The sequence below is a fragment of the Coturnix japonica genome, chromosome 4, assembly GCF_001577835.2.
Source record: "Coturnix japonica isolate 7356 chromosome 4, Coturnix japonica 2.1, whole genome shotgun sequence".
NCBI classification, from domain to species: Eukaryota; Metazoa; Chordata; class Aves; order Galliformes; family Phasianidae; genus Coturnix; species Coturnix japonica.
In genome coordinates, this window is record NC_029519.1 from 16,880,167 (window position 1) to 16,905,158 (window position 24,992).

General features: G+C 38.8%; 1 protein-coding gene across 1 annotated transcript in view; it reads right to left on the reverse strand.

Moving 5' to 3' along the window:
• AFF2 (AF4/FMR2 family member 2) overlaps positions 1 to 24,992 on the reverse strand; it is a 344,011-nt gene that overhangs the window by 57,345 nt on the left and 261,674 nt on the right. Inside the window, exon 9 of the mRNA XM_015860794.2 lies at positions 22,466 to 22,503. Coding sequence (XP_015716280.2) covers positions 22,466 to 22,503 — 38 coding nt within the window. The remainder of the gene's footprint in view (positions 1 to 22,465; positions 22,504 to 24,992) is intronic.

Consider the following 24,992-nt stretch of genomic DNA (forward strand, 5'->3'; position numbering starts at 1 on the left):
TTCAAACTTCCCTCTAAAGCAACCCATTTCCATTCAGAAAACTCAAATAAAACATTTTGAGTTACTATCATCCACAGTGAAATAGTTCACTTTATTAAATTGAACTGAGGTGTTTCACTTTACCAGTTGAGCTCAGAGTGCAGTCTCCACTGAGAGCTTTAAGTTGTGTCCATCCTGCCTATGAGGAATGAATCTTGTACAGCGTGGTGCAAAGCCAATGGAACTTTTCAATTGAATTAGTAAAAGTACGTTGCTTTCAAGACTGTCAAAATATTTTACTTGATTGGAGTATTATGAAAAACCGCTTTATATAGCTGAATTCATATGTTTCAGTTTTCTTTCTGTATAAAAAATGGCCAGTGTTTCAGACTACACTTGAAGTTTCCTAATTTCTCTGAGTGACCAATGACTGTGTCATTGTCACATACTTTCACAAAAAGACAAAAGAGAATCTGATATGAGTTCTCAGCCCCTTCTCTATATCTAGATGTAGTTTGTGCTGATGTAATTATAAAAGTGATTTCTTATCCGCATACTTGCATACCATCTAGGATGCATACTTTACATGGATACCTGAACATATAGTATGATTATTCTACGTAGGAGGTCTTCAATAAAGAAACTTACACTGTGTGCATTCCCCACAACAATTAACTGAATCCAAAGCAAAAGCTTTAGTGCTTCTTCTTCCTACCAGGGCTTTTAAGATGCTAAATCTTGGCATCTGAGCCAGAAAGTTCTGAATTGTCTGAACAATACCCCAGAGATTTTGGCAAAGAAAAGGCAATCAGAGAAAATTAGGATTCTTACTTAAATGCCTTGTTTTTAGATCACTGTACTAGATTTTACCAGAGCAGTTTCTTCAACTTACTGGAAGCAGAGTGTTATTGCAGTGGAATACAACCAGGGACTTCCATTTATATCTTGTTCAATGCCTGCACATCTCCCCTACACATATTCCATACCACTCCACATTTTCACACATCCGCTTCCCACTGCATAGGCGGAATCCACCCTATAAATGCCAACACTTAGCATTTATTACATTACCTTGAGGATGTTCCTTTCACTCCAAACACTCTGTCTTTTTGTGTACCAGATGCTGAACCAGCCACATCATCATCTTTATCAGCCCCCACTGCACCAAACTGCTTGCACCTCAGAAAAGAGCAGTTTCAGGCTGTTCACAGCCCAGGCAGGCATTTCTGTATCAGTTATATTCACTTCATATTTTAAAGACTTTTTTACATGCTGTTTTTGCATTATTCAAAACAAGATGTGTGAAGGCCCTTCAGTTGCTGTCCGGGGCATGTGATGCATGTAGGTATGTGTTCAATCACAGTTACTTGTTTCTACAGAGAATTTCACTGCAACTGCTTGTCTTGGAGGAACTGAGAGCTGGAACTGGTTCTATGCCACACTTGCAAAGTGCTACTGCTCTGAATCACAAAAAAGAAAACCAAACTTCCACAACTTTGTAAGGAAACATCATACTCGTTTTTCTTCTTTCTGTTCAGTTTTACTGAAAGTATTCTTGGCTTTAAGACAAAATCTCCCCAAACATTTCTGGTGACCCAGAACAGAACCTGTCTGCACTTGGAGAGTTGAAGGCTACAACAAGCTCAGCTATGTAAGACAAGCTTTTACTTACTTTCTATTTAATAAGTAGGATTAAAAAAGAATCTTGAGAATTAGCTTGCTTATCCAAAGCAACAAGCTGTCTGTCTTCTCTGTATGCCTCATATACCTCACGGCTTCAGCAATGAGCCCTTATCATCTTGCCAGTTTTCTCTTTTCCTGCAGTGCTTTGGAGCCAAATTCTCTGCTAGGTACCTCCAAAGAAATCAATTGAGATATGCCAGAAGAGGTTTGGGTTCATGGGACAAAGACTTCACTGTTATAGAATGATGCTGATCTAACAGTGTAAATGGAGAAAGGCTGTTTCACACTACCTAAGGACTGTGCATTGTATCTGTAATGACGGCATGGCTATCAATGGCATCTGTGTCTCTTTGCTTTCAGCCTGCAGATGATTTTAAGTTGTCAGGTGCATTTTCTTTTGTTATTAAATGCAGTGATTTTCTCCTACATGCTGGGTAGTCCAGTCAGCCCATTGACTGAAGCAGTGCCCTTGTTCCTAATGTGGCTAAGGAAAATCAATGTCTCAGTGATTCTGAGTGTTATGGCTACTCGCAGAGAAGGCCAAAAGATTTTCTGGTGGCATTCAGTAATTAAGATTTCCTCTTCTGCAATCTACAATGAGGGACACCACAGTAAGTGGTGGAGATGGTGCACTCCAGCCTCCTGCTCATTAATGTTCACACCGGGAAAAAGATAATTTGCTTTTGTCTTTCTGAGCCATGTTGAGAAATTTATTTCAGTAGCGTCAGTCGTATAAGATAATAAAAATGGTGCAAATCATGCAAGGAAAGGGAAGCTGGCTTATCATGATTTGAGTTTATACAATGAATAAGGTTACTAATTAGTTGGTGGAGTGCTATCTGTAAATGTCCCTCTCTAATAAATGGATTAGAACATATGTTTTAATGCACATCTTTTCTCATTGTTTCAGACACAAGGATAAGTACAAAACAGAAAAAAACCAACAACCAGTGATCCAGAAAGCAGACAGTGGGAGATAAATGGAGGGTTATGCAAGATTTAAACAAATACCACAGTCACTTCCCGGAAAAGAAATCTCCCAAAGAGCACAATAACTTTCCCAGTATGTTCAGTAAATGATGACATGAATGAGATTTATTGTTCATCACGGTACATAAATAATGCCTAATGCCAAGCATTCATTTAGCACTCTGCAGCACGGGACTTCAGCTGCTGAGGAGTGAACAGTGTTATCTTAGGAAATCAAGAGCACATCTTGATATGAGCTTGATTCTGGGGTGCTGGCAGAGCCCACTTCAGAGCCCTGCTTCATGCTTGGCACCTGAGGAGACCCAGGACAATGGCAGCTGCACAGAGGCAGACAGCAGAAACCTGCCATGCTGCCATGACTGGACATGCCAGGCTTCCCTGCAAAAGGGCCAGCATCAGGCATCAACAAGATAGCAGGGAAAACAAAACCTATATGTTTTCACCCCACTGTACAGTTGAAAAATCTTTAGGGCTACCACAATATAAAGACGCTGTAATTAGGACCTGACCCTGCAAGTTAGTAATCCTGCCTCACCTCCTGGCTGTAGAGAGGTGCTTCATGGAACCCTCATGCAGAGTCAGGGGCTGTGCCCCATCTCACAAACAGCACTATGAGAACAACACTTCCCTGGGCATGAGTCTCTTCTGCATGTTTTGCCCTCCCCCAGCCCTGGCAGTGCTCGGTGCCCTAAGTCTTGCACTGCGACATGTTTGCCTTCCACCTCCTGTGGCCATAATTCACCGCTGAGGCATTTCCAAGCAACATAGCACATGGGTGTCATCAGGCTTCTAATCGTTGGTGCACTGTGGTCTAAAAGGAACTCTGCAATATCAATTCTTCTAATGGTATTAAAGGAGGCAGTATTACTTTTCATTTGTCCAAAGTAATCTAATTCAGTGTAACATAGTCGAAATTTCATTTCCTATATCTTTATTAAAGCAGTGCCACTCTTCAAAGAGTAATGTTAGCAGGAGAAAAAGCAGAAATTGTTTTTATTGTTTAGATTTTTATTTTTTTTTCTGAAGGAAGCAAGAAAGGTTGAAGGTAGACTGGCTCCATATTAGCTTGTTATCAGCCATGAATCATACAGATTTAAAGAAGAAAATTTTAAAAAAATAATAAAAATTACAGGACTTGCAACTGCAATGTAATCCAGTTTCCAGTGATTGGAGGGATTCATTTAAGTCTCCCTCAAGGAGTTCTATCTAGCCAGGGTATCTGTCAGCTCTTACAAAGAGCAAATATTAATTCCAGGGGTCTGTACCAGGCATTTGTAGAATTGAATGGACTTGACAAAGTTTGGGGGAATTTTGCTTTGTATAGCTTTTATGGCTTCATCCAGAATGTTTTGCTCCCATTTTCCTGCACTGGGACAGGGAAGTCTTTTAAGAAACATGGAGTTCTGTGATTCAAAATGTTTGAAGTAAGATGGAATGTTCAGGTGGTATTTGCTTATAAAAACATATATTTTAATGCTTTCATTAGTGTCTTTACTGCAAGAAAAGTATCAAAACTTCACTTACAAATATTACTAGAATATAGTAAGGCAAATCTCCAAAGATGCTCAGATTACCATCAAATTACACTGTCCGATAGTACCTTGCTCAACACTAAATGAACTGCAGAAACACTAATCACTTTGAAGTTAATAAAGCCTATACTGGCTTTCAATAATTGGCATTTGTTTATCTGCCTTGATTGTAGCTATCTATTTCTATGTGAACAATGTAAGATAGCAGAAGTTTCACCTTTCACAAGTTTTAAATCCCCATAGAATTGACAGAAAAAGCCGTAACCACAAATTGGTTTGCAATTTTCCTTTCTTCCCAGAGAGCTCTATATGGTTATATTATGAACCTTGCTTCAAACAAACTGCTTCTGACTTTTATGATCCTTTTGTGATCTAAATGGCTATCTCATAAGATATTCCACTGCAGCTCCTTTTTCAATTGCTTTTACTGTGAAATGGCATTCTAGAGATTTCTGGGGACCATTTCACACTCTTGTGGTATTGATTTGCTAAACCTGATGATAGGTTTATACTTAAGATGCAGTCTGGTATATGAATAAAGTGTAAAGCTTATGAAGAACAGATTCAGGACTTTCAATAGCGCCATCTTTTTGATGGCGTTTGCCTCTTTAAAGTAGGTTAGTGTCCCAAAACTACATTTTTGAGTGCAGGGTGCTATATGGGCTCCATTTCTAATTGTAGTGGAATGTAATGTTTCCATTACACTGAATTGCAGTCGCAGAAGAGCATAGAGAAGGTTAATGCTAGTATCTTGTAACTTTGCAACGTAAGGTCAGAGCAAATAGACAGCAGCACTTGGGATCTGAAATGGGAAAATACACGTGAAATTGTTTCTTGAGTTCTCACTTATGAGGTTGACAGAGGATAGATTTTCTCTTGGGTACCCTAGAGAAGTGACAACAAAACTAATGTGTTTGGGCTTTGTTGTTGCAGATAATCATTTTTCTTTAAAAGGCTGATCATTGTACAATGTCTATAGGGCTAAGGAAAAAATCATCTTTGATGGAATTACAGCATTAAAATGAGTTAGCAATATTTTTATGAAGAAAATGGCACTTAATATTTACAGGGCCAAATCACAAACCCATGACTCTGTCTTTAGTTTGGCAAGTGCAATGAAATTAAGAGATGCACCCAGGTAACTCAGCTGAAGCAGAATAAAACAATCAGGCAATTACAACTGCAGTGAGGAATGCACAAAGAGCAAAGAAACACCCTGCCAGAGCTTGGGAACTGATGTCCAGCACATTTTGTTCAGGAGAGAAAAGGGAGAAAAAATAAATGCTCTATATTTGAGCAACATTTTACATATAACCATGTGAACATGACTTTGCTAGTGCTCCTCTAATGCTAATGAACTCATGCAGAAAAGTGGAAAAGCAAGACAGTGAGGTCCTGGGAGTTTCTACAATGTAGGCTGTATTTAGGCCTCTGTATGCCTATGTCTGGGCAAATCAGAAAGAAGAACTGAGAAATTCAGTGCAGCCAATGGCACAGAACAAAAGGAACAGGGAATCCTTTGCTCTTTTACCAAGATTGCAAGAGCAGTGATTAAAATATCACTTGACTATAACACATTTATATGTTAAAAATGGAATAAAAATGGCTACTTTCAAAAGAGAAACAGAAATAAATATGCTAGAGTATGTGTCCTGAACAATGTCCTGCATATATTAGACTTATGGCTTTATCTGTGAGATGTGTGGATGAATTCTGGACTATGAGTGTAAGTGATAATATGATTATGTTTGTTTTATGAATTAAGTCCAGATGAATTGCTTATTGATATCAAACAAAGGAAGAATTTCCTCTTGCAATATCTGGAATAAAGGAAGATAACACTAGTTATTGCTGACTAGGGTGAGCTTTTGCTTACAAAACAAGTTTTGCGTGATCATTTCTAGCTTGATGTCTGGCTTCTTTCTTTCTACTTTCAGCCACTTCCATCTTTTTGTTTTGTTTTTGAACCTGTGGTGTATGATATGCATTACTTGTTTAAATGTCAGATAGACTAGAATGAAATTTGGAATTTTCCTCAGTATAATCTTCATGCCAAAAAAGAAGGATATAAAACAAAAGAACTGGCACTGCTGCAAGAACACTGACAGCAGGCAGTACTTGAAGAAATTCATATGCAGTGGATTAGCAAATAGACAATCAGAGCTGCTGAGCTTTGAGTTGATGGTCAGGGATTTTGAAATGGGTTGCTGTGAGTTTTTGTTAGTTTGTTTATGCATGTGCAGTTCTTGTCTTGCTAAACTGAAGCTTCACATATGTGCAAAAATGTTCGTACCCTCCAGGATCTTCAGACTTACATAAGGAGTCCTGCAACATGTGTAGCCATTTCAAGGTTTTAAATGGTTTTTATGTTCTGATAAACTATCCATTACAGATCACATAAATTGCCCAAATCATCTTCATTACAGCATTACATTTTTATTATAGATCTGGCAAGAAACAGACATCAAGTCTAAAGCCTAACTACTGTCACAGTAGTTATATGATAAACCTGGATATTTTATATTACATATTAACAGTCTGAGTGAGAGAACAGGAAGTGTTCTTACTAAATTAGCAAATAATCCCCATGGCATACTTGTATCCACATGCTCCTATTTATTTGTCTGTCTGTTTGACTGACCGTCTGCCTCTCCATCCATATATCTTCAGACAGATCTACAGAAATGAGACCTACTCAGCTGGATGCAGTACAGATGGTGCAATGTGCAATGGCACACACTGGTTTTGCCACGCACCTAAAACTTTCACCTAATTTTTGTCTCTCAGATTTTTTTTCTTTCACCAAATTAAAATTTCCTGTGTGCTGAAATAAATAACTTTGTGTCTGTATTTGTTGTTTGTTTGTTTGTTTTCTTTCCTCCACAGTGTTTACAGATTATTAATACAAAGCACCCTGGGCTGTTTGTAGCTGAACATGCCTTTGCCCTGTACATATGTGGGTTGTATACACAACTACCACTCTTCAGAAGGTGCATTTCGCAACACTGTCATTAACATCCATTCTCTGGATAAGGGGGGAGTAAACTCAAAGGAAATTTAATGAGAATTATTCTGTTGATTATGTGATTATCTTGTGAAGTATTTTGACAACATCTTGAAAGACTTAACCAAACATTCCCAAAGCAAATGAAGATGACATTATTCTTCCCCTTTAACTTTATGCCCTGAGCTCCCCTGAGTGGAGACACTGCCAAGGTCAGATTCCCAGTCTCAGTGAAGCTATGGGGACTAACAGTGAGTAAAAACTTGCCTGTGCTAGCAAAATATGTTTTAAACAGCCCTCTACACCACATCAAGGAGGGATTCAGCATCCTAGTTTTCAGAACTAGGAGCGATTCAATTAATAACTCTTGGAAACCCACTGTGACTACCAACCTCCAACCTTCAAACTTTGTTCAACAGCTCCCATGTAAGAGCTTCTGCATTCTTAATGCCTTTGTCAGGTAAATTAAGTCTTCCATATTTTAGGAAATCACACCAATTAGGCTTTTTAAAAATAAACAAAGAATATAAGAAGTTCACCTTTAAGAATAAAGAACGTTATGCAAATATGCAAGGAGGAGATTGAACAATCCAAAATATTCAGTGATATTTTTCTATGGATATTCTAGATAAATATCAGCAATACATGAGCTCAATTTCAAAAGACTGGAAAATCTTAAAACACTGAAAGACCATCTGTGCATGCTAACAACTGCCAAATCTGCAACTGTGGTTTCTTCCCTGCTAATTCCATATTTTCATGATAGATTAATGGGCACCATTTATCCAGAATAAATAAATGTGGAAGTCCCACCTTCCCCCTTCACTGTGCCTCATCATTTTACTGATTTGCACCAGACCACTGAGCACATTAATGCAAGTGAGCCACTGTCTGGATTCAAAAATGATCACATTTGGTAGAGAGGGAACACTTGGCACTGATGATTTCTTTACACACTGAAAGTCCTTGAAGTTGAAATAAAATATATTCAAAGAACTCCAGACTACAGACAGCACAGATAAACTGCAGAAGCTGAAGGATTTCTCTTTCTTTTCACCAATTTCAATTTGACCTATGTATAGGAAGAAAAGTACACGAATGTTTTACCTGCACTGCTCCTGTTTCACCAAGTGCATTCATCTTGTTTCTTTCAAGAGGCATTACAGACACATACATCCAGACTTTTAGCCTGCTAATTTATGCCAGCTAGTGTAAAATTATAGGGTTGAGAAGAAAGAAGCAGAATCAAACCTTTAGATGTGCTTTAAAGGAAAAAATTGTCCTATATATGGTGAGACCCAATTCATAATTTGCTAATCTTTCCACTTAGTAATTTGCATGCCTGCATGCACACATATGCATTCAACAACATACATACTTCACAGTTTTAATAAGAGAATCACATCTCAGTGAGCTCTCATGCTATTCAGATTACAATGATTTCTATAAGATTTATTACTGTAGCAGTTACCACATACTTAATAGTCTGTTTAATCTATGAAGGTTTAACTATAGGCGTCTAACACATTATCTGCCACTTGGATGATTTCTTTGTGTGTTCATGGGGTGCTAATTGCAAATTTGGAATTCAAATAGTTCATAATCTTGTTAAACACATTTCTTTTAAGAGGAAGAGATCTGCCTTTGCTATATGTCTGCTGTCCCTATTCAGCATAGCTCCAGGTTTTGCTAAGAGGAATGAGATGATAAAGCCTGTTGGGGAATTTTCTGACAGATCTTATCCTGGCTGACTTTATCATGGCCTATTATGTCTAAAAAAAAATTGCTAAGGGCTGGGCATTCCATTGGCAAGACGTGAGCATGCCACATGCCACGAGAAGCCCACATGCTGCGGATTTGTAGAAACAACAAAGAGGACTGCTGCTGTGCAAGGTCTGACAGAGTTGTCTGTTGCAATTCTTTGCTGCTTTCTCAATAGTCTCTGTCTCCTCTCCTTGCTTGTAAGTACACATTAGGTTAAAAACAAAGCCTAGAATCTACTCCAAGTGAAGCACAAGTCAGGAGCTGTTCAGACTGTCCAATCCTAAGCAACAGAGAAAGAAGGTAGGGTAGCGTGGGTTCACAATGAGCCTGAACAACTAGCAGATAAAACATTTTGCTTATGTTTTCTACTAAGTCTCCCACCTTTTAGTACACTACTCTTTTTAGTGAGCTAACTCAGCAATAAAAAGCTTAAGTTAACCTAAAAGAAGTGACTACAGAAATCAAGAGAAAAATGTAATCTATCTTCTCTTCAAAATGCTTTTCTGGATCTTATTTATTTTGCTTAAGATGGACAACAAGAGCTTGTCCAATTATTTATCTGTTCCAAACAGCTTTTGAAAGCCTGGACTATACCGAAAACCTCTGCTGGATTTATTTCTTATCTGCTTTATTTTTGCACATATGAAATGATTAGTTTTGATGCAATTTCTTTATATTTACATTAGCGTGTAAAGCACACTCAGTCATATGCATTCATAAAGTCAACAGCATGTTAAATAGAAACTCTGATTATTACTTAAGTAACAGACTCTGAAATTACGTAAGAGAAAGCTTAATGGGGCTCAGTGGGACTCAAGCAGATGATGAAGTATATTCTGAATCAGAGTTATTTCCTGGTGACCATCTATGGCTGAAGTGACAAGAACGAAGAACCAAGAAAAAATGCTGATAAAGTTGAAGAAATAATTTATTCAGTGTTAGAACGACACTGACTGCACCTGCTTGTTCAGGCAGAGTGTGGCAATGTCATCATTTTGAAGGGAACCAGTTATTCAGTCTCTAGACCAAAATAAATATATCAAGGCCTAGAAAGAAGAAGGAAAAAGAAAACATAACAAAACACCAACCCAGAAGGCAGTTAAAAACATTAGAATCTGTCAAAATCCATGGAATTCCTCAATTATAGCTTATCCAAGATGTTATGGGGGAAAAAGCTTGACTCCTTTGAGCCAATACTGTTTACAGTTGCTGCAATGAAAATTCTAATTTTGTGCTCTAATGAACACAAAACGATCCATAGTCAACCTTGGCAAAACTTATAATGACTGTGTAATTGAAGTGACTTTGTCACGTTGAGAAAAAATTGTTTCATAAAACCGTAGGTAACTGCCAAGAAATAAAACTATGGGAAGGGCAGTCCTGGATATGTGATACAGAGAGTATATTGCCTTTGTAGATTGTAAATGTTGGGCTTGTAAAGCTGTGACACATTCATATGCAGTCACTCTCTATATAGCACGTTAAGGCTAATTGTGAATTACAGCAAGGGTTTCATCATAAATGTGTGACACTGAATTTGCTCTCTAAAAACAGTGCTTGTGCAGTCATGCTGTGTGTCGCAGTCATTATGGAGGGAGATAACATACAAGAAGCTGGCAGGTGAACGTCAGTGAGATGTGCTGTTGTGACACAAGCTGAAGTATCTCTCCACTTGGAAACTTTATGGAGAAAGTCCAGCAAAGAGAGAAACGAGATCGCAGACTTTTGGGAAGAATAGAGTTTCAAGCTGAGGCATGTTTGGAAGGTTCTCCAAGGCACCAGATTTCTCCAGATTCCCTAACACAGTTAGCTGACTTCTGAGTGTGGTGCAGGTTTATGCTCATCATGGTATATGTTCTGGACTGGCAGCATTTATTCTCTGAGTTTCCCCATCCTCTCTCTACACCTCAAACACCCAATACGGCCCATACCTGTGTCCTCCAACAGGCACAACACTTGGCCTCCCAGACTTCCTGAACAGATGGGGACAGCAGAAGGAGAGAAGGTAAGCACCATGAAAGGAGCAGCTCTGTGCTCACAAAGAATGATAGTATTTAACAGATGCTGTGTTGAAATACAGAGGGATCAATTAGAATCTGAAGTTCAAATTTTCCTCTGATGTAATTCCACTTGCACAGAACTTGGCTTTAAGTACCACAGTTTTGATTTCAAACATGAGTGAACAAATATTTTCTATTTAGCACAGCAATGGCTTCAGCAAGGAGCCAGTGTAAGTCCTGTAAAGAATGCTGATCACAAAAGCTTTTTTTTTTTCTGAGTAACCCTTAATGATCTAGGAACTGGACACCTTTAGGGAAAATCAATAGATAATTCCCCTCCATTTTCACTGTGGCAAGAATTTTCCAGAGATTGGTGTTTCAAAAGACTTTTCATGGTGCTCTTTCACTTTAAAAACAAATCTGATTCGACATGAAGTTCCATTATGAAGAAACTGTTAAATGTGATGACACTGGTTATGGAAAATTGAAACGAAGTGAGAGGAAGCAAACATCAACCCATAGGAAATTCTGCTGTCTCTGAATGACATGAGGAACTCAATATATCTAATCATCAAAGTAAAACCCACTGGGAACCAAACTACAGCTGAACTGCAGAGGGTTGATACTTGATTGCTAGACCCAAAAGTGCTAAGCCATATGCTGCTTATTTCTTTGTCTTGATAGCTTGCTATGATTGATATCAAGGACGACTCTCCTCTTCACAATGAAGACAACACGAATTAGGAAACAAGAGTACAGAGATTGCATTTTACAATCCTCATTTTTAACACCATCAGTTCCTTGAACTCAGCACAGTAAATTCCTGTGTGTGTAAATGTTTTTCCAGCTGTCTTTAGAAATATATATATATTTTTTTCACCATCCTTGTGCCATTCTCCTTGATTTTTCTTCCTTGCTCACCCATCTCTCTGAATCAGCCTTTTCCCAGCACTCCTCCAGCCTCCGCACAAAGGCACCACAAGGTCAGTGGAGGGCCCTTGTATGGGGGTGCCCTGCCCATCCCTTCTCCTGGCTGGAGGTGGAATGTGCTCTGTTTACAATACGCTCGGTTTCCTCTTGACAAGGCCTGGAAGCCACTGTGTATATCTGAACCTACATCCCATAGGTAGAGAGAGCACATTGCTGTCGAGATGAAGCCCTTTTCTACAATTAAAGAGCCAGCAAGCTGACAAGGCCTGATGGATGAGCCGATACTGAACACACGTTACATCTGTAATGTGAGAGTTACACGACTCAGAGCAACTCGCTGCAAGACACAAAACAAAAATCAGCTCAGACATTACAAGCACCCCCATTCTAACTATGCTAATCTATTCTTTCATCCATGATCTTTGCAAGTGACATAGTGTTATGGTAAAATGTTCAGCACTTAAAAGAATATCTGGAGCCTCTCTGCCACTAGTAATAAAAATATTTAATGCTCTTGTTAGGAGGCGCAATTTGATTACTGAACTGTTATACAACAAATTCTGAAAACAATTCAAAGTGAATTTCCCTAATATGTCTATTTTTTCTATCCTGCCAGAAGGGTTGCTAATGAATTTGCTGCTTGAATGAACAGACAGATTGGGAACTATAACTGTGCTGGCCTGGGCAACATGGCACTGGCACCAAAAACCTATTTGTACCCATGAAAAGTTCTCTCCAGAGTATGTATCTCATCCAGAGGTGATTTTCCAATAAAATCAGCCTCGATTATTGCAAGTGCAGGAGCAATCCCTAAGGGAGTATATCAGGCAATTCAATACTAGGAAATGTTGTACTAGGCAAAATTAACCTTGTAGCAGTGTTATTTCCTTTCTTTTGTATTCATTGATCCTAAATGATGGGATGTTTTTTTTTGTTTCTCTCAAACAGCCACAGATTTATTTTTTTTTTGTACTTATACTAAAAAAATGAATAAATTTGAAAGATACCTGTTTTTCTTTTTATCACATATTTTACTGCCAAATAAAGGGTTGTTTGCTATGTGGCAGGCTCTTTTTGTGGATATATCAGCAAGGATAACAAGGAGAATACTTCAATAGCAAAGAGCACCACCTTTATTCTGTCCTATCTTAATAACCTCACAAGGCAGAGGAAACCTGCTACGAGTGGTGCTCCAAAAGTAACGCCTCCTACATTATGATGTTGGCCTATGACATCAGGGGTGAATGTTGATGAGATGGAAGTAGATCCAATGTTCTCCTACCAGTATTCTGCTTTTGTTGTTGTGTGACAGATGGCAGCAGAGGGGCAATCTGACAAAATGCCATCTGACATGGAAGTGCAAATAGAACGAAGGTGTGCCACTGAATTCCTCCAAGTGGACATAATAGCATCCACTGTAATTCAGTGACACTTGCTGAATGCCTATGGAGACCAAACAGCAGATATGAGCACAGTGAGGGGTGGGTGGTGTGTTTCAGCAGTGGCAGCAGCAATAGTGGTCATCACTGCTGCTGCAGATGTTTACAAGTGTGGCATCTTGTTCATCACTACTGAAAACGCATCACTGATGGTGGTGATTATATTGAAAAATACTGTTTTCTAGCTGAGAATTTGCTCAGCTACATTAACTTGTACTCTTTGCATCTGTTGTAATTTTTACAGAAATAAATAGGAGGAATTACTTTAGGAACAACCTACATTTATTACCAAGAGGCCACAAACCAGAAGGACCAAAGAGACTTCATTCTCCCCTCTCATTCCATCGTAAAATTAGAAGTTCCAAAGAAGCAAGAGAGCAGAAAGAGGGATTCTAGTATCTAAAAGGCTTATGATAGACTCAGTCAAATCCCACTGCCAGGTGGCTTTACATTGCCTCAAGAAGGCACTCACAGGCAGGAATCTTCATCCAGAGAGTATCTGTACTGTGCTAGACCCTAAGTAAATTAGATACTCATGTAAGCACACTAAAACTACTTGCTCTCATTATTTTTCTTCCAGGGGGACACAAGTGTGATAGCAGTGAAATTCAAGAGTACATCTGGTTGGTTCCTGTGTGGGATTCAGTGATCTATACTGAAAACAGCAGGCAAAATATTCCCATCCATGCTGGGATCAGGCGTTTTCTTCAATTTTGCTTATATCTGTTACTTGGTTACAATATCTTTGCTCAGAAATGCATTTTTAGAGTGTTACTTTTGAAAAGATCACAGGTAGTTAGAAAACAGCTGTTGCTTACTATGATGCCCAAGGCAAGCACTTAGAATAATTGTTTGAATAAATGCTAAGTGACTTTAAGTTAATAATGAGGAAGACAAATACAAAGCCTAAAATGACCAACAACGCAGTACAAGAAAGGGAAGAATCCACATCCTCCTTTGATCCACAACAAATACATGGTAGGACTAGAAAAAATATTGACCTTGGCTATTTTCAAAGGAAGAAATAAGAAAAAAAAAGAGCTTTTGTTTGGTTCAAACTTTCACTTCATTTTTTTCCTACAACATCTGAAATCTGACCTAAATTTAATCTTGACAAATTGTGTCACAACAAAGGTGAGAAAATGTAGTTTTGAAAAGTAACCAAAGTGGCCCAGTTAAAATGAAAATACATATTTTTGCCCAGCTGCAATGGCTGTGGTAATTTCTGCACAAATGGTCAAGTGGAATACACACTTCTCAGTGAATAAAAAATATGTTGAAGAAAAGTTTTCTCTAGCAATCCAAAGTTGTATGGTGGCTCCTGAGCAACAAGTTTGGCTCAGGAGCTGCTGCTGGTGCATGTGGCTGGATTCATTAGTGCTTGGTACTGATGATGTGTGCTCATATTAGTAAGAGATTAGATGAATGAGCTCTCAGAGTGTCCAGCTCACTGTCTTGTGAACAAACATTTTGCTCTACACAGTTTAACCATCTGCTATAAATTACACAGTCAAATCAGAAACATTTCACTACAAAAATGCACTGCGCTCTTTCTAGGTACCTGTCATAGAGGGTAGCCAAAATCCTTAAAAACACAAACAATTCTATATTTCAGACTTAACCAACGTGACTCATTTGCACAATTCAAAGTTCAAACAAACTGCTAGTCAAATGAATTATAACTTATTATCACATGCTACAGACTTTTAATACATTCTGTGGTTGGGATGGGACTGATTTACTGTTTTGGGCCCTGCCAGTAGGTATCATGCATCATTTCCTTAGAAATAAAAATAGCCCTACTGTGGTTATCCTTTGGACTGATTAAAATATATCTAACAAGATGTGTCAGAGGGACAAAATTCAGAAAATAAAGGTAAAATATTAAACAGAGTTATTATTTTATGTCTAAAGCACTGTATCTTCCAACTGCTGCGATGACTCTGGAATAAAGCAAAAGGTACTGCAGAAAAGAAAAAAGATCTAAAGGAGCAATTGAGCTCTGATAAAACCACACGGGTATAGCTGAATTGTCAGAGCTTTGCAAGAGTCAAAATTTACATAAAAATCAGTATTTAGGGATTAGTGTGATATCATCAAAAAGGATTTAATATGTGAATTTCTTTGCAAACAGTTTAAAAGCGACAGTTTTATAATCCATTTCCAACACTAACCTTTAACTTGTAAGAATAAAATAATCCCTTGCAACATTTCTAGAGTTCACATTCTGCTGAGAAAACGTAGCTCCCTAAATAAAACTCCATGGAAACTGATGCGTTTGGTTTTCATAGTGATACTTCAAGTGCCAACCCTGCTGGAAGTACTCGTGCCTGTACAGATGCAACCACATGGGCCAGCTTCCAGAACCAGCGGTATTTTGAGTTTGGCCAATTCTCTGAGGGACTTGATTGCTGGTGCAATAAACTGATCCCATAGACCGAACTCAGCAACTGTGTAGATGCCTAAGTGGACAGACTAGGAGGATCAGGGACTAAAGAACATTGTGTATAATTGCCTGTAAGCAGGCTTTTTCCTGGATTTCTGCTGGGGATTTGAGTGCTTTCACATGCTAGACTTAAAGTATTAAAACATAAATATGAATGGATTTCTTTGAGAAATGAACATGGGCAGGCAGTTTAGGCCCTGTGTTGTAATGGATTTTTAGAACTAATTGAATTGGTGCTGGCTGATTTAGTAGTTAGACAGAAATGGACTAAGGAACGTTTATAAGCAGAGACTAACGGGTGATGGTTGTAAATTGCCTGGGAGTTTCACTGAAAATGAGATTTGTAGCAAGTTTTGGCTTTTTGTTTATTTGAATGAGGTTTGATTTTAAGTTCTTTGGCAAATGTCCTTTAGAGTCATCTAGTCACATACATCTACTCATATACATCTACTCATATATACATATGCCTGCATAAATAAGCCTATGTACATACACATGCACAAATATAAGCATGCATACGTGTATATACGGACATCTTCCCATACATAAATGGGAGTTTTTTTCAAGCCACACAACAACTTTTTTTTTTTTCTTTTTTTCTTTTTTTTTCCCTGCAGCAGAAATTCCTGAGCATGAGAACCAGTGGCACACTTCTGTTGGTTACAGGTGCCTGACCTGACCAGCAAAAACAGACCTTCAGACCTAGCCTACTGGCCTAAACATTTGACAACAGGAGCAAAAGGTCTGTTTATGGTTACCGCTACTACAGCATATATTAACTGACCCTCAGAATCTGACCTGTTTGCCCTCCTGCATATTGAGTCAATAAGAGAATCCTCTGGCTCTGCATGACTTGCTTAGACCTTAGACCTTCCATGCAGGTCTACCCAGGAAGGGAAAAGCAAGGTACCATTCCAGCTGGTAAAACAAAGGTTGTTGGTTTTTGTTTTTTTTTTAAATGCAAACAGTAGAAATAGTCATTCCTATTCCATTTATAATGAAGGATGAAAAGGCCATGAAAAATACCACTGTGCTTTGCAAATGAGAGGTCAATTGAAATGTCAAGATATCAGTAGTTAATGGGTTGCAATTTCAACAATGGCTGGGACAGAAAATTGTACCAAGTCAAGTCTGATGGCCTTCTGAGAAGAAGATGAGTTTTATGGCAGGAAAAGACAATAACCACCACAAGTCTTTTTGGTTAACAAACATGTGGCTTGTCTTGTCAGTGACAGAAAACAAATATATTTTGAAAATGTAAAAAGCAATAAGATTTTAACATAAGCTATAATCCTCAAACATGAATCTGGTAGTCATTAAGTCTAAGGCAAATTTAAACATGTGCAGGTGTTTGGGGGACAAATGGTAATGCTTTCTATTGAAGATTTTAAAGATCTGTAATAGAAGAGAGATAAAGGATACTCAAGGAAGCCGGTGTTTTCTTTCCCAGAGCAAGAAGTCAATTTGAATATTCTACGGTTCCACAAAAGTTCATGAAGTGCAAGAGCTGCTCTTAAAAATAGGCATTTTTTCATGAAAAATAATAATAAAAAATCATTTAATTCTGCTGTGCTGGATAAAATCAGGGCTTTAACTAAATCATGCTTTCGACTGACTGCATTTTCCCAAGGAGTCCCTCTGGTCATTTTCATAAAGGACTGCAATCAGAGGCTTTTGAGCCAGGCTATGTCCAGTTCTCAGTCAGAAGAGCAGCACCATACAAAGAACTCATCTCTCCCATGAGGAAAAGAATAAAAAGAAGCCAGTTATCTCCCTAACCACTGCCTCTGTCTGACTGGCTGAATCAAAGGCTTTCTTTCCCAAGTGCAGAGCGATCTGCCTTTGGTTGCTACTCGCTCACTGATGGACTCATTCTCTCAGAGGGAAAACAGCATTATTAATAGTGGCTTTTGAGTAGGAAAACTCCTTGGTCTACACAGCAGAGATACATCTTATTATGAATGAGAATCTGCAAGTTACCTTTTGTTCTTTTGCATAACATAGCTACTTGCATGGATTCCTCTGAGAATACAAGGAAATGCACTTAAATAAAATACAGTATTTTTTTTCAAGCACTATAGTGTTCAATGCCACGGGATGTTGTGGGGACAAAAAGTATAAATAGATTTCAAATGAGATTTTGCATGGAAGATAAGTGCACTGGTAACTCCTAAATATAGGATGTGCATTCATGGAAGTGTGAACTGTTTTGCACAGGAAAATGTGACATCCACTTCTCTACTTTCTACTTCTCTAATTTCTGTCCTTTCCCTACATTCTGTCACTGGCAGAGACGAAGCACTGGGCTATCAGACCTTCAGACTACATTAATGTACAGGCTGCCAAGCAAAGTCTATTTGTACTTGAAAGCAAGGCTTAACCGTGACTGTATTCAGATCTGATGGGATCCTGCAGCTTGACCCACTGAGCCAAGACAAGTGATTTGGTCCAACTCAACACGAATACGATGCCTTTAGACTCCTAGTCTGATGTGGGCTTTCACTGCCTACCCAAGTCTGGAAAAAAGCCTGGGAACTGTGATCATCAGCTGGTTTCAGAACAATGCTGCTATTGAATTTTAATGAGAATCCAAATCACAGAGTATATAATAGATTATTTCCTCTGGATAAGTCATAATTGAAAACAATTTCTCATGTAACAGCTCTTTAGAAATCAGAAAGAGTCCACAGGGTAAACTTGGTTAAGTCATGTTACCTCTTTCAGACTCAGGGATGGGAACAGCATGATAAGCACTAGCAAGTAAGAAAGTATCTAGGACTTTGCATACAAAAAATCCTTTCCCTGCTACTGTCAATATAAATTTGGATAAAATCTGTGATAGACAGCAAATAATCCTTTTATGACAGGGGAAGAGGAGTATAAAATAAAGTGAATAGAATCTGCAGTTATAGGGTGACTGATGACACATATGGACGGAAGAGGGTCTTATGCTGATTTCCCTCCTGTTAGGTACTGGAAGGCTACAGGGAGGTCTGGAGCCTTCTGTTCTCCAGGATGAACAAGCCCATCTCCCTCAGACTGAGTGCTCCAGCCCTCTGAGCATCTCTGTGATCTCTGCTCTCATGTGACAGCAAAAGGACCCAAGGGAAGTGTACAGAGCTGTGTCAGATGAAGTTCAGGCTGAGTATTAGGATAAAGTTCTTCACCAGGGTGTGCTTGAGCATGGAACATGCTCTACAGGGTCACAGCCCCAAGCTGCTGGAATTCAAGAAGCATTTGGATGCGGCTCTCAGAGATAACGTTTGGATTTTGGATGGTCCTGACAAGAACTTGATCTCAATGAATCCTTTTGGATCCTTCCAGCTCAAGATATTCTGTGGTTCTATGATTCTAACAACCAAACAAACTAAAGTAATAGACTATTTCTACTAAAATCTTTGTTGTATTCCTCAACTAGGATGCTAAACAGTGGGATTATTAAGACTGAACTAGAGATATTATAAACACAACAGTCTTTAAAAGGAAATGATTTCTGATTCCAGGTTTGGGAAATAAGAACTGTGTCAGAGCCGCATAAAAACAAGGAAGTTTTTTAATGCTAATAACAACAGAAAAAATATATATTTTAATGTATTTATATATATATATTGTAACAGATGTCAAATGCAGCTAGATTCAACTCAACTTATTAGTGCATGGCTTTTAGCCAAAAGCAATTCACATTTGCAGAAGTGTACTATCACATATGTCTTAATAACAGAAATGTGCTTTGAAAAATGTATGTGATAAGTCACATATGGCAGAAGAAATTTGTACAGCTTTCAATCCTCATGACAATGGAAGCTACCATCTTTATTTTGCATAGCTGAAGAACATTAAAATTCAAGCAAAATTCTCTTTGATATTTCAGAGCTACAAAAGCAACAGCACTAAAAGCTAGACATACTTGAGGTGTACTTAGTGAGGCTGTGCTGTTTGTATACCAGGGCTGCTCCAAAAGTACTATTTTCTATGTTATGATGTTAGCTCATGACATCAGAGACAGCTATTGGTGGGATGGCAGTAGAGGATGAACCCTACCCAGAAATACTCCTTTACATTTTATTTCTGTGTGACAGATGGCAACAAAGGGGCAGTCTGACAAAATGTTGTCTGACATGGAACAGCACTGGGAGCAAAGGTGTGTCACTGAATTCCTCCATGAGGAAAAAATGGCACCCACTGACATTCATCAATGCTTGCTGAATGTTGATGGAGACCATACAGTGAATGTGAGCACAGTGAGGGGTTAGTGGTGTGTTTCAGCAGAAGCAAGAATGATCAAGTGATCACCTCCACTTGTGCAGATGTTTACAAGTGTGGCCTGCAGGCTCTTGCTCATTGCTGGCAAAAATGCACAGCTATTGGTGGTGACTGTGCTGAAAAACAGTGTTCTGTAATTGGGAATTTTCTCTATCAAATAGTGTTATTGTACTCTTTGCATCTGTTGTAGTTTCCATAAAAACTAGGGAGAGGAAAGTGATTGTCCCCCTCTGCTCTGCCCTCATGAGGCCCTATCTGGAGCACTGGGTACAGAGGTCTGAGGCCCTCAGCTCAGGAAAGAACAGGTCCAGAGGAACCATATCAATGCTCAGAGGGCTGGAGCACCACTCCTACAAAGAAAGGTCAAGGAGATGGGCTGGTTTCACCTGATGAAGTAAAGGCTCAGGGGAGTTCTCATTGCAACCTTAAAGAGAGCTTATAACCAGAAGGGAAATCAACTTTTACGCTGCTAGGTAGTAATGGGACAAGGGTAAACCCAAGCTGTGCTATGATCCTGTGATTCTATGACTTTCAGAGCAACCTATGTAAATGTAATCTATGTCTATGACAGCTATTTTAGAGATATTATTTTTGCTTTTGCCCTAAGAAGTAATATTTTAGCATAAAATTGTAATTGCATACAGGTAACTTAAATAGTTACATTTCACTGAAAAATGAGGCAGATTTATCAGCTGTTCATTATACAGACTGTAATTAATATGTATAATGGATTCCCTAGGGTACTAATTGAAGCTGCAACCATGAATATAGTCAGAGAAGTTAAACAACTAGTTGGAAGAAAAAGACAGGGTGAAATATGCACATGTAGGTGGAAAGAGTGAGACTGTCCATCTGGCCTTCTTCCATTGCAAAATATTACTCTTATTCAAAAGTCCCATAAAACAATTATTTAACCTAAATCCCCCACTTCTGTACACCCAAATCTTTTTTACAGAGTAATTGGGCATCAGTATCACACATATGCTATTTAATGGCTGCAAAGCTCAATATCTCTGTCTCACATGGTGAAACTCAATTTAGTTGAGCCATTCCTGAGAATGTGATCCAAAATATTAAAAAAGTGAATTAATGAAAAATGACTGTTTTGGAGTTGTTCCCCAGGACTCTCACCACCTTACAGCTCCTGGATTCTCTAGAAGATGAACTGAAATCACAGCTCATTTCATACTTTCTATTAAACAAACCACCAGGTAACAATTACTTTAATTCAGCTTGCACTGAGTTTGAACTAGCCCTACAGGCAAGAAAGGTCCCTTGTCATATTAAAAGTTTCGTGTGCTACCAAGTCCCCACTGGATCCTATATCTACTTTTTATCAGATTAAATGAAACATAAAGGGAGAGTGATTTATGACTATCTTGCATATTGTCTAATCACTCCAAGGAGCGTTCATACACATTTTACATTCACTTTATAAGGTATAAATGACTATACATGATAGAAACCCAGTGAGAGGTAGAACTGTATTCTTTTGCTGCATGTGCTAAAATACAGTGATTTGCAAGTTCACGTTCTTACAAAAACTAAACCAGTCTAGTACTAATCCTACATGAGAAGCAAACTACTATGAAAACAAGAACATTTACTGTGTCTGTAATATACAGTTACTGGGATTTAGTTAAACTGCAATGATCACCTACTGAAGCTAAAATTATGTGTTTTACTGGTGCAGGAAACCCATTAAGTCTGGATCATTCGTTATTTAAAGAGAATCACTGATGTTGGTAGCTTTAACTGAAAATGCCTTTCCTCAAAGAGCTAGGACATCTATAAGGCAACTTTCTTAATTCAATGATAAATGGTCGAGTGTTGCTGCTAGTGCCCTAAGATTTAAGAACTTCTCATGAAATGCCCTGGAAATTGCTCCCTGGTAGCTTGCTCATACTTCATAGAGCCCAGCTGTAAAGAGCAGAAACATACATCTGCGTGTGGTATGAGAAAGACACACATACTGAGTGAGAGAGCTCTTAATCAGCAAGATGGCAGAACCTTGATATACAGGTGCAAAATATTCCCATGTGTCTAGAAATCATTTGGCATATTCCTAGTTACTTCCCTCCTGTCAGACCTTCTCAAGGATTGCAATTAAAAATCATAATCTTTTTAGCATGTACAAACACCCCCAAGGCTAGGAGCACTATGTATTGAGTATGATTGTGATATTATTTGGCAGCTATTCATACACAACATATTAATTTATGGAAACTGGATGAATCTTGGGTAGTGCAATCATTAGAGACACATGAAAAATCAGAAGCTTTCCTCAACAATACTGACCTTCTAATAGCTATTATTAGGGACAGCTTGAATTCCATTTTCTCTTTCACTGCCCTCCTTACTGTGTGGCTTTTTAGTGATTGTATACAAGCAGTTCATTCAAGATACATTTTCCAATAGATAAAAGAATAACTTACTTCACAGGAGTGTTTCTCAATTTTGTCTTTTCAGCAGCCTGCAAACAGAAGAAGGGTGGGGGAGACAAACAATTACACAACACACCTAAGCACAATCAACCTGTACACAAGTGCTGACTACTGGGTGCTTTTCAGAAGAGTACACTCTGGCACCTAACCATGGCCAGAGCAGAGGGAACGTATCTGCAGTAGCTGGCCCCTTTCAGGGTGCTACTGCTACAGGTCTCTCTGCCCAAGTTTGTGATATGAGTATGGCCTGTTTATTTTTAATGGCTATCATAGTTGAGGAACAATTCATTACTTTACTTCCCACTCTAAGTCTGGCCTCCTTTGTCACAACCTATCTGCTCATACCCAGAACAGGAACAACAATAGGAAAAATTAAAGGGAAGAACAGTCTCCACTTCCAAAACAGTTTTTATTTGCCAACAACAGAAAGGGCAAGGGATGACCAAACGTTCGGATCAATTTCCTTTTGTGAAACCTTTGAGAAAACACACTCAAATCATCTAAATGAGTAAATCTTTGGCCCTCTCAGCCTGCACCACCTCAGACATAGAGCCTGGTTCCAGTTTATTGCTGAACCCATTGATCTGTGTACAGTTCATTTATCATTCATGAAAAGAGCCAGTGATCTTCACAGTATATTAGAAGAAACAACTCAGATCATCTGTCAACGGCCCTCTTATTTCTGTTTCCCTCTCCATGGGGATTTCATCTTCTTCGATTTTTCTTGAATTAAAATGTTGCTAAGCAACACAGCTGGGAGCACCGATGGCAGAGCCATGCCAGTCTATCACACTGGTTAAGTGGCTCAAGATTTTAGCTGAAGATTTTAGTGTTGTTTCTTTCAAGAAATGTTTCTGTAGCATAATTATGTAATCTGAACCAACCTTGCATCTCCTCTCAATATTTCAGAATAGGTAAATAACATTTTGCAGGGCACCGTTCCCTGACATTTGTCAGCAGTATAGCGCAAAGTTTAGTTAATACACTTCACTGACCACAAATCAGGTAGTTAACTATAAATTTTTTTAATGTCCTTAAGCAATTACAATCTCCATTGACAAGCACTCAACAGATAACAATTCCAAACATATACGAACAAGCAAACACTCTTGGCAAAGCATACAACAATTAACATGCAAAAAGGGGGAGGGGGGAGAGTGGGATGTGTACTTTCAGTTTTCCACGAATTATCAAGTAATGAAGTCTGTCGATTCCCCTAAGGCATGGTATTAGACAGAGTTCCTTGAGAGAGGGCCGTAACTAATATTCCCAGGCAAGAAGGGAGATTTGTAGATATTATTAGGGAGCATAATATGACCTGATGTTCTCTGGTCTCAGTCCAGTTGAGAAGGGATCCCACTCAGTTGTGGTCCCTATGCTGTTTTATACCCTGCTAGCGTCTGGTCTCTGCTGATACTGTTACTTAATCGCTACAGTGCACACCGCTTCTGCTAAATGGGGTTAGTTCGATAAGCTGTGCTAGGTTTGCCTCATGAATGAGGAAGGAAAGCCTCCCCTGGGTCCTACAGGAGGTAGTTGCACTTCTTTATTTAAGCCTAGAGGCGTGGAACCGTATCTGTGAGTGTCATTTTGTGGTCCTGTCTCAGCATAGCACTGTTTTGTTTTGTGTAATCAAGCCACATGTTTGCCAGTAAACCACCAAGTTGGTGCTGGGTCAGGCTCCTGACATTAGCTATGCTGTGACTGGGAGGGCAGAATCAAGTTCCTCAGGGATACAACTGCCACAGGCCATGCACCAAGAGGGGGAACTGGAAGACTAGGCAGAAAAACACTATCAGACCTTTGCCTGGTCCTGTTTTTCCTCCTTTCCTACAGTTATGCTTTTCCCTTTCTTCAGCATGCCTTTTCAGGAGAATCTCACACATTTTAGTGCAGGAGGGTTTGAGACATCACCTTCAGATAAACCAACGTTTTGTACCATTTCAGGAAATTCCTTCTAGCATTCACAAAACGAGACTACAATAGATTTAAATGTGGGAAGCAGTCAGATTAGTGAGATTATAAGCATGGGTCATGGTGAAAGGCAGAAGAAAACTGATCCATAAACTTATTACACAAAGGAAAATTTCACTGCTTAATTACCTTTGGAGATATTTTTGAAAACCCTACCAAAAGCTGGACAGAAAGATTTTGGTGAGGAACTTTGACCTCTGGTATGCATAGAAATAAAATGGTTCCCACATGGGAACTGCTAACATTAGTGTTCCTGAAAAATGATCCCATAAGCCCTTGAGAAATTAAATCTTTTATGAAAACTGACTAACTTGAAACCCCTGGAACCTGCACAATTGGGTTCCAAATTTTGCCAGAATTAGTTCTCCTCTGGGCTCTACAATAGGACTAGTCTTTCAGAATACACGCTATTTTGGCTCTTTTGTCTCCAGACACTACAAAGATAAAATCTCTGTTTAAATCTGTGGAAATCCTTAATAATAACTTTAAATTTGGGAGAAAGAGTTAAGGCTTATGACAGCTGACAAGAAAAAACAATAATACT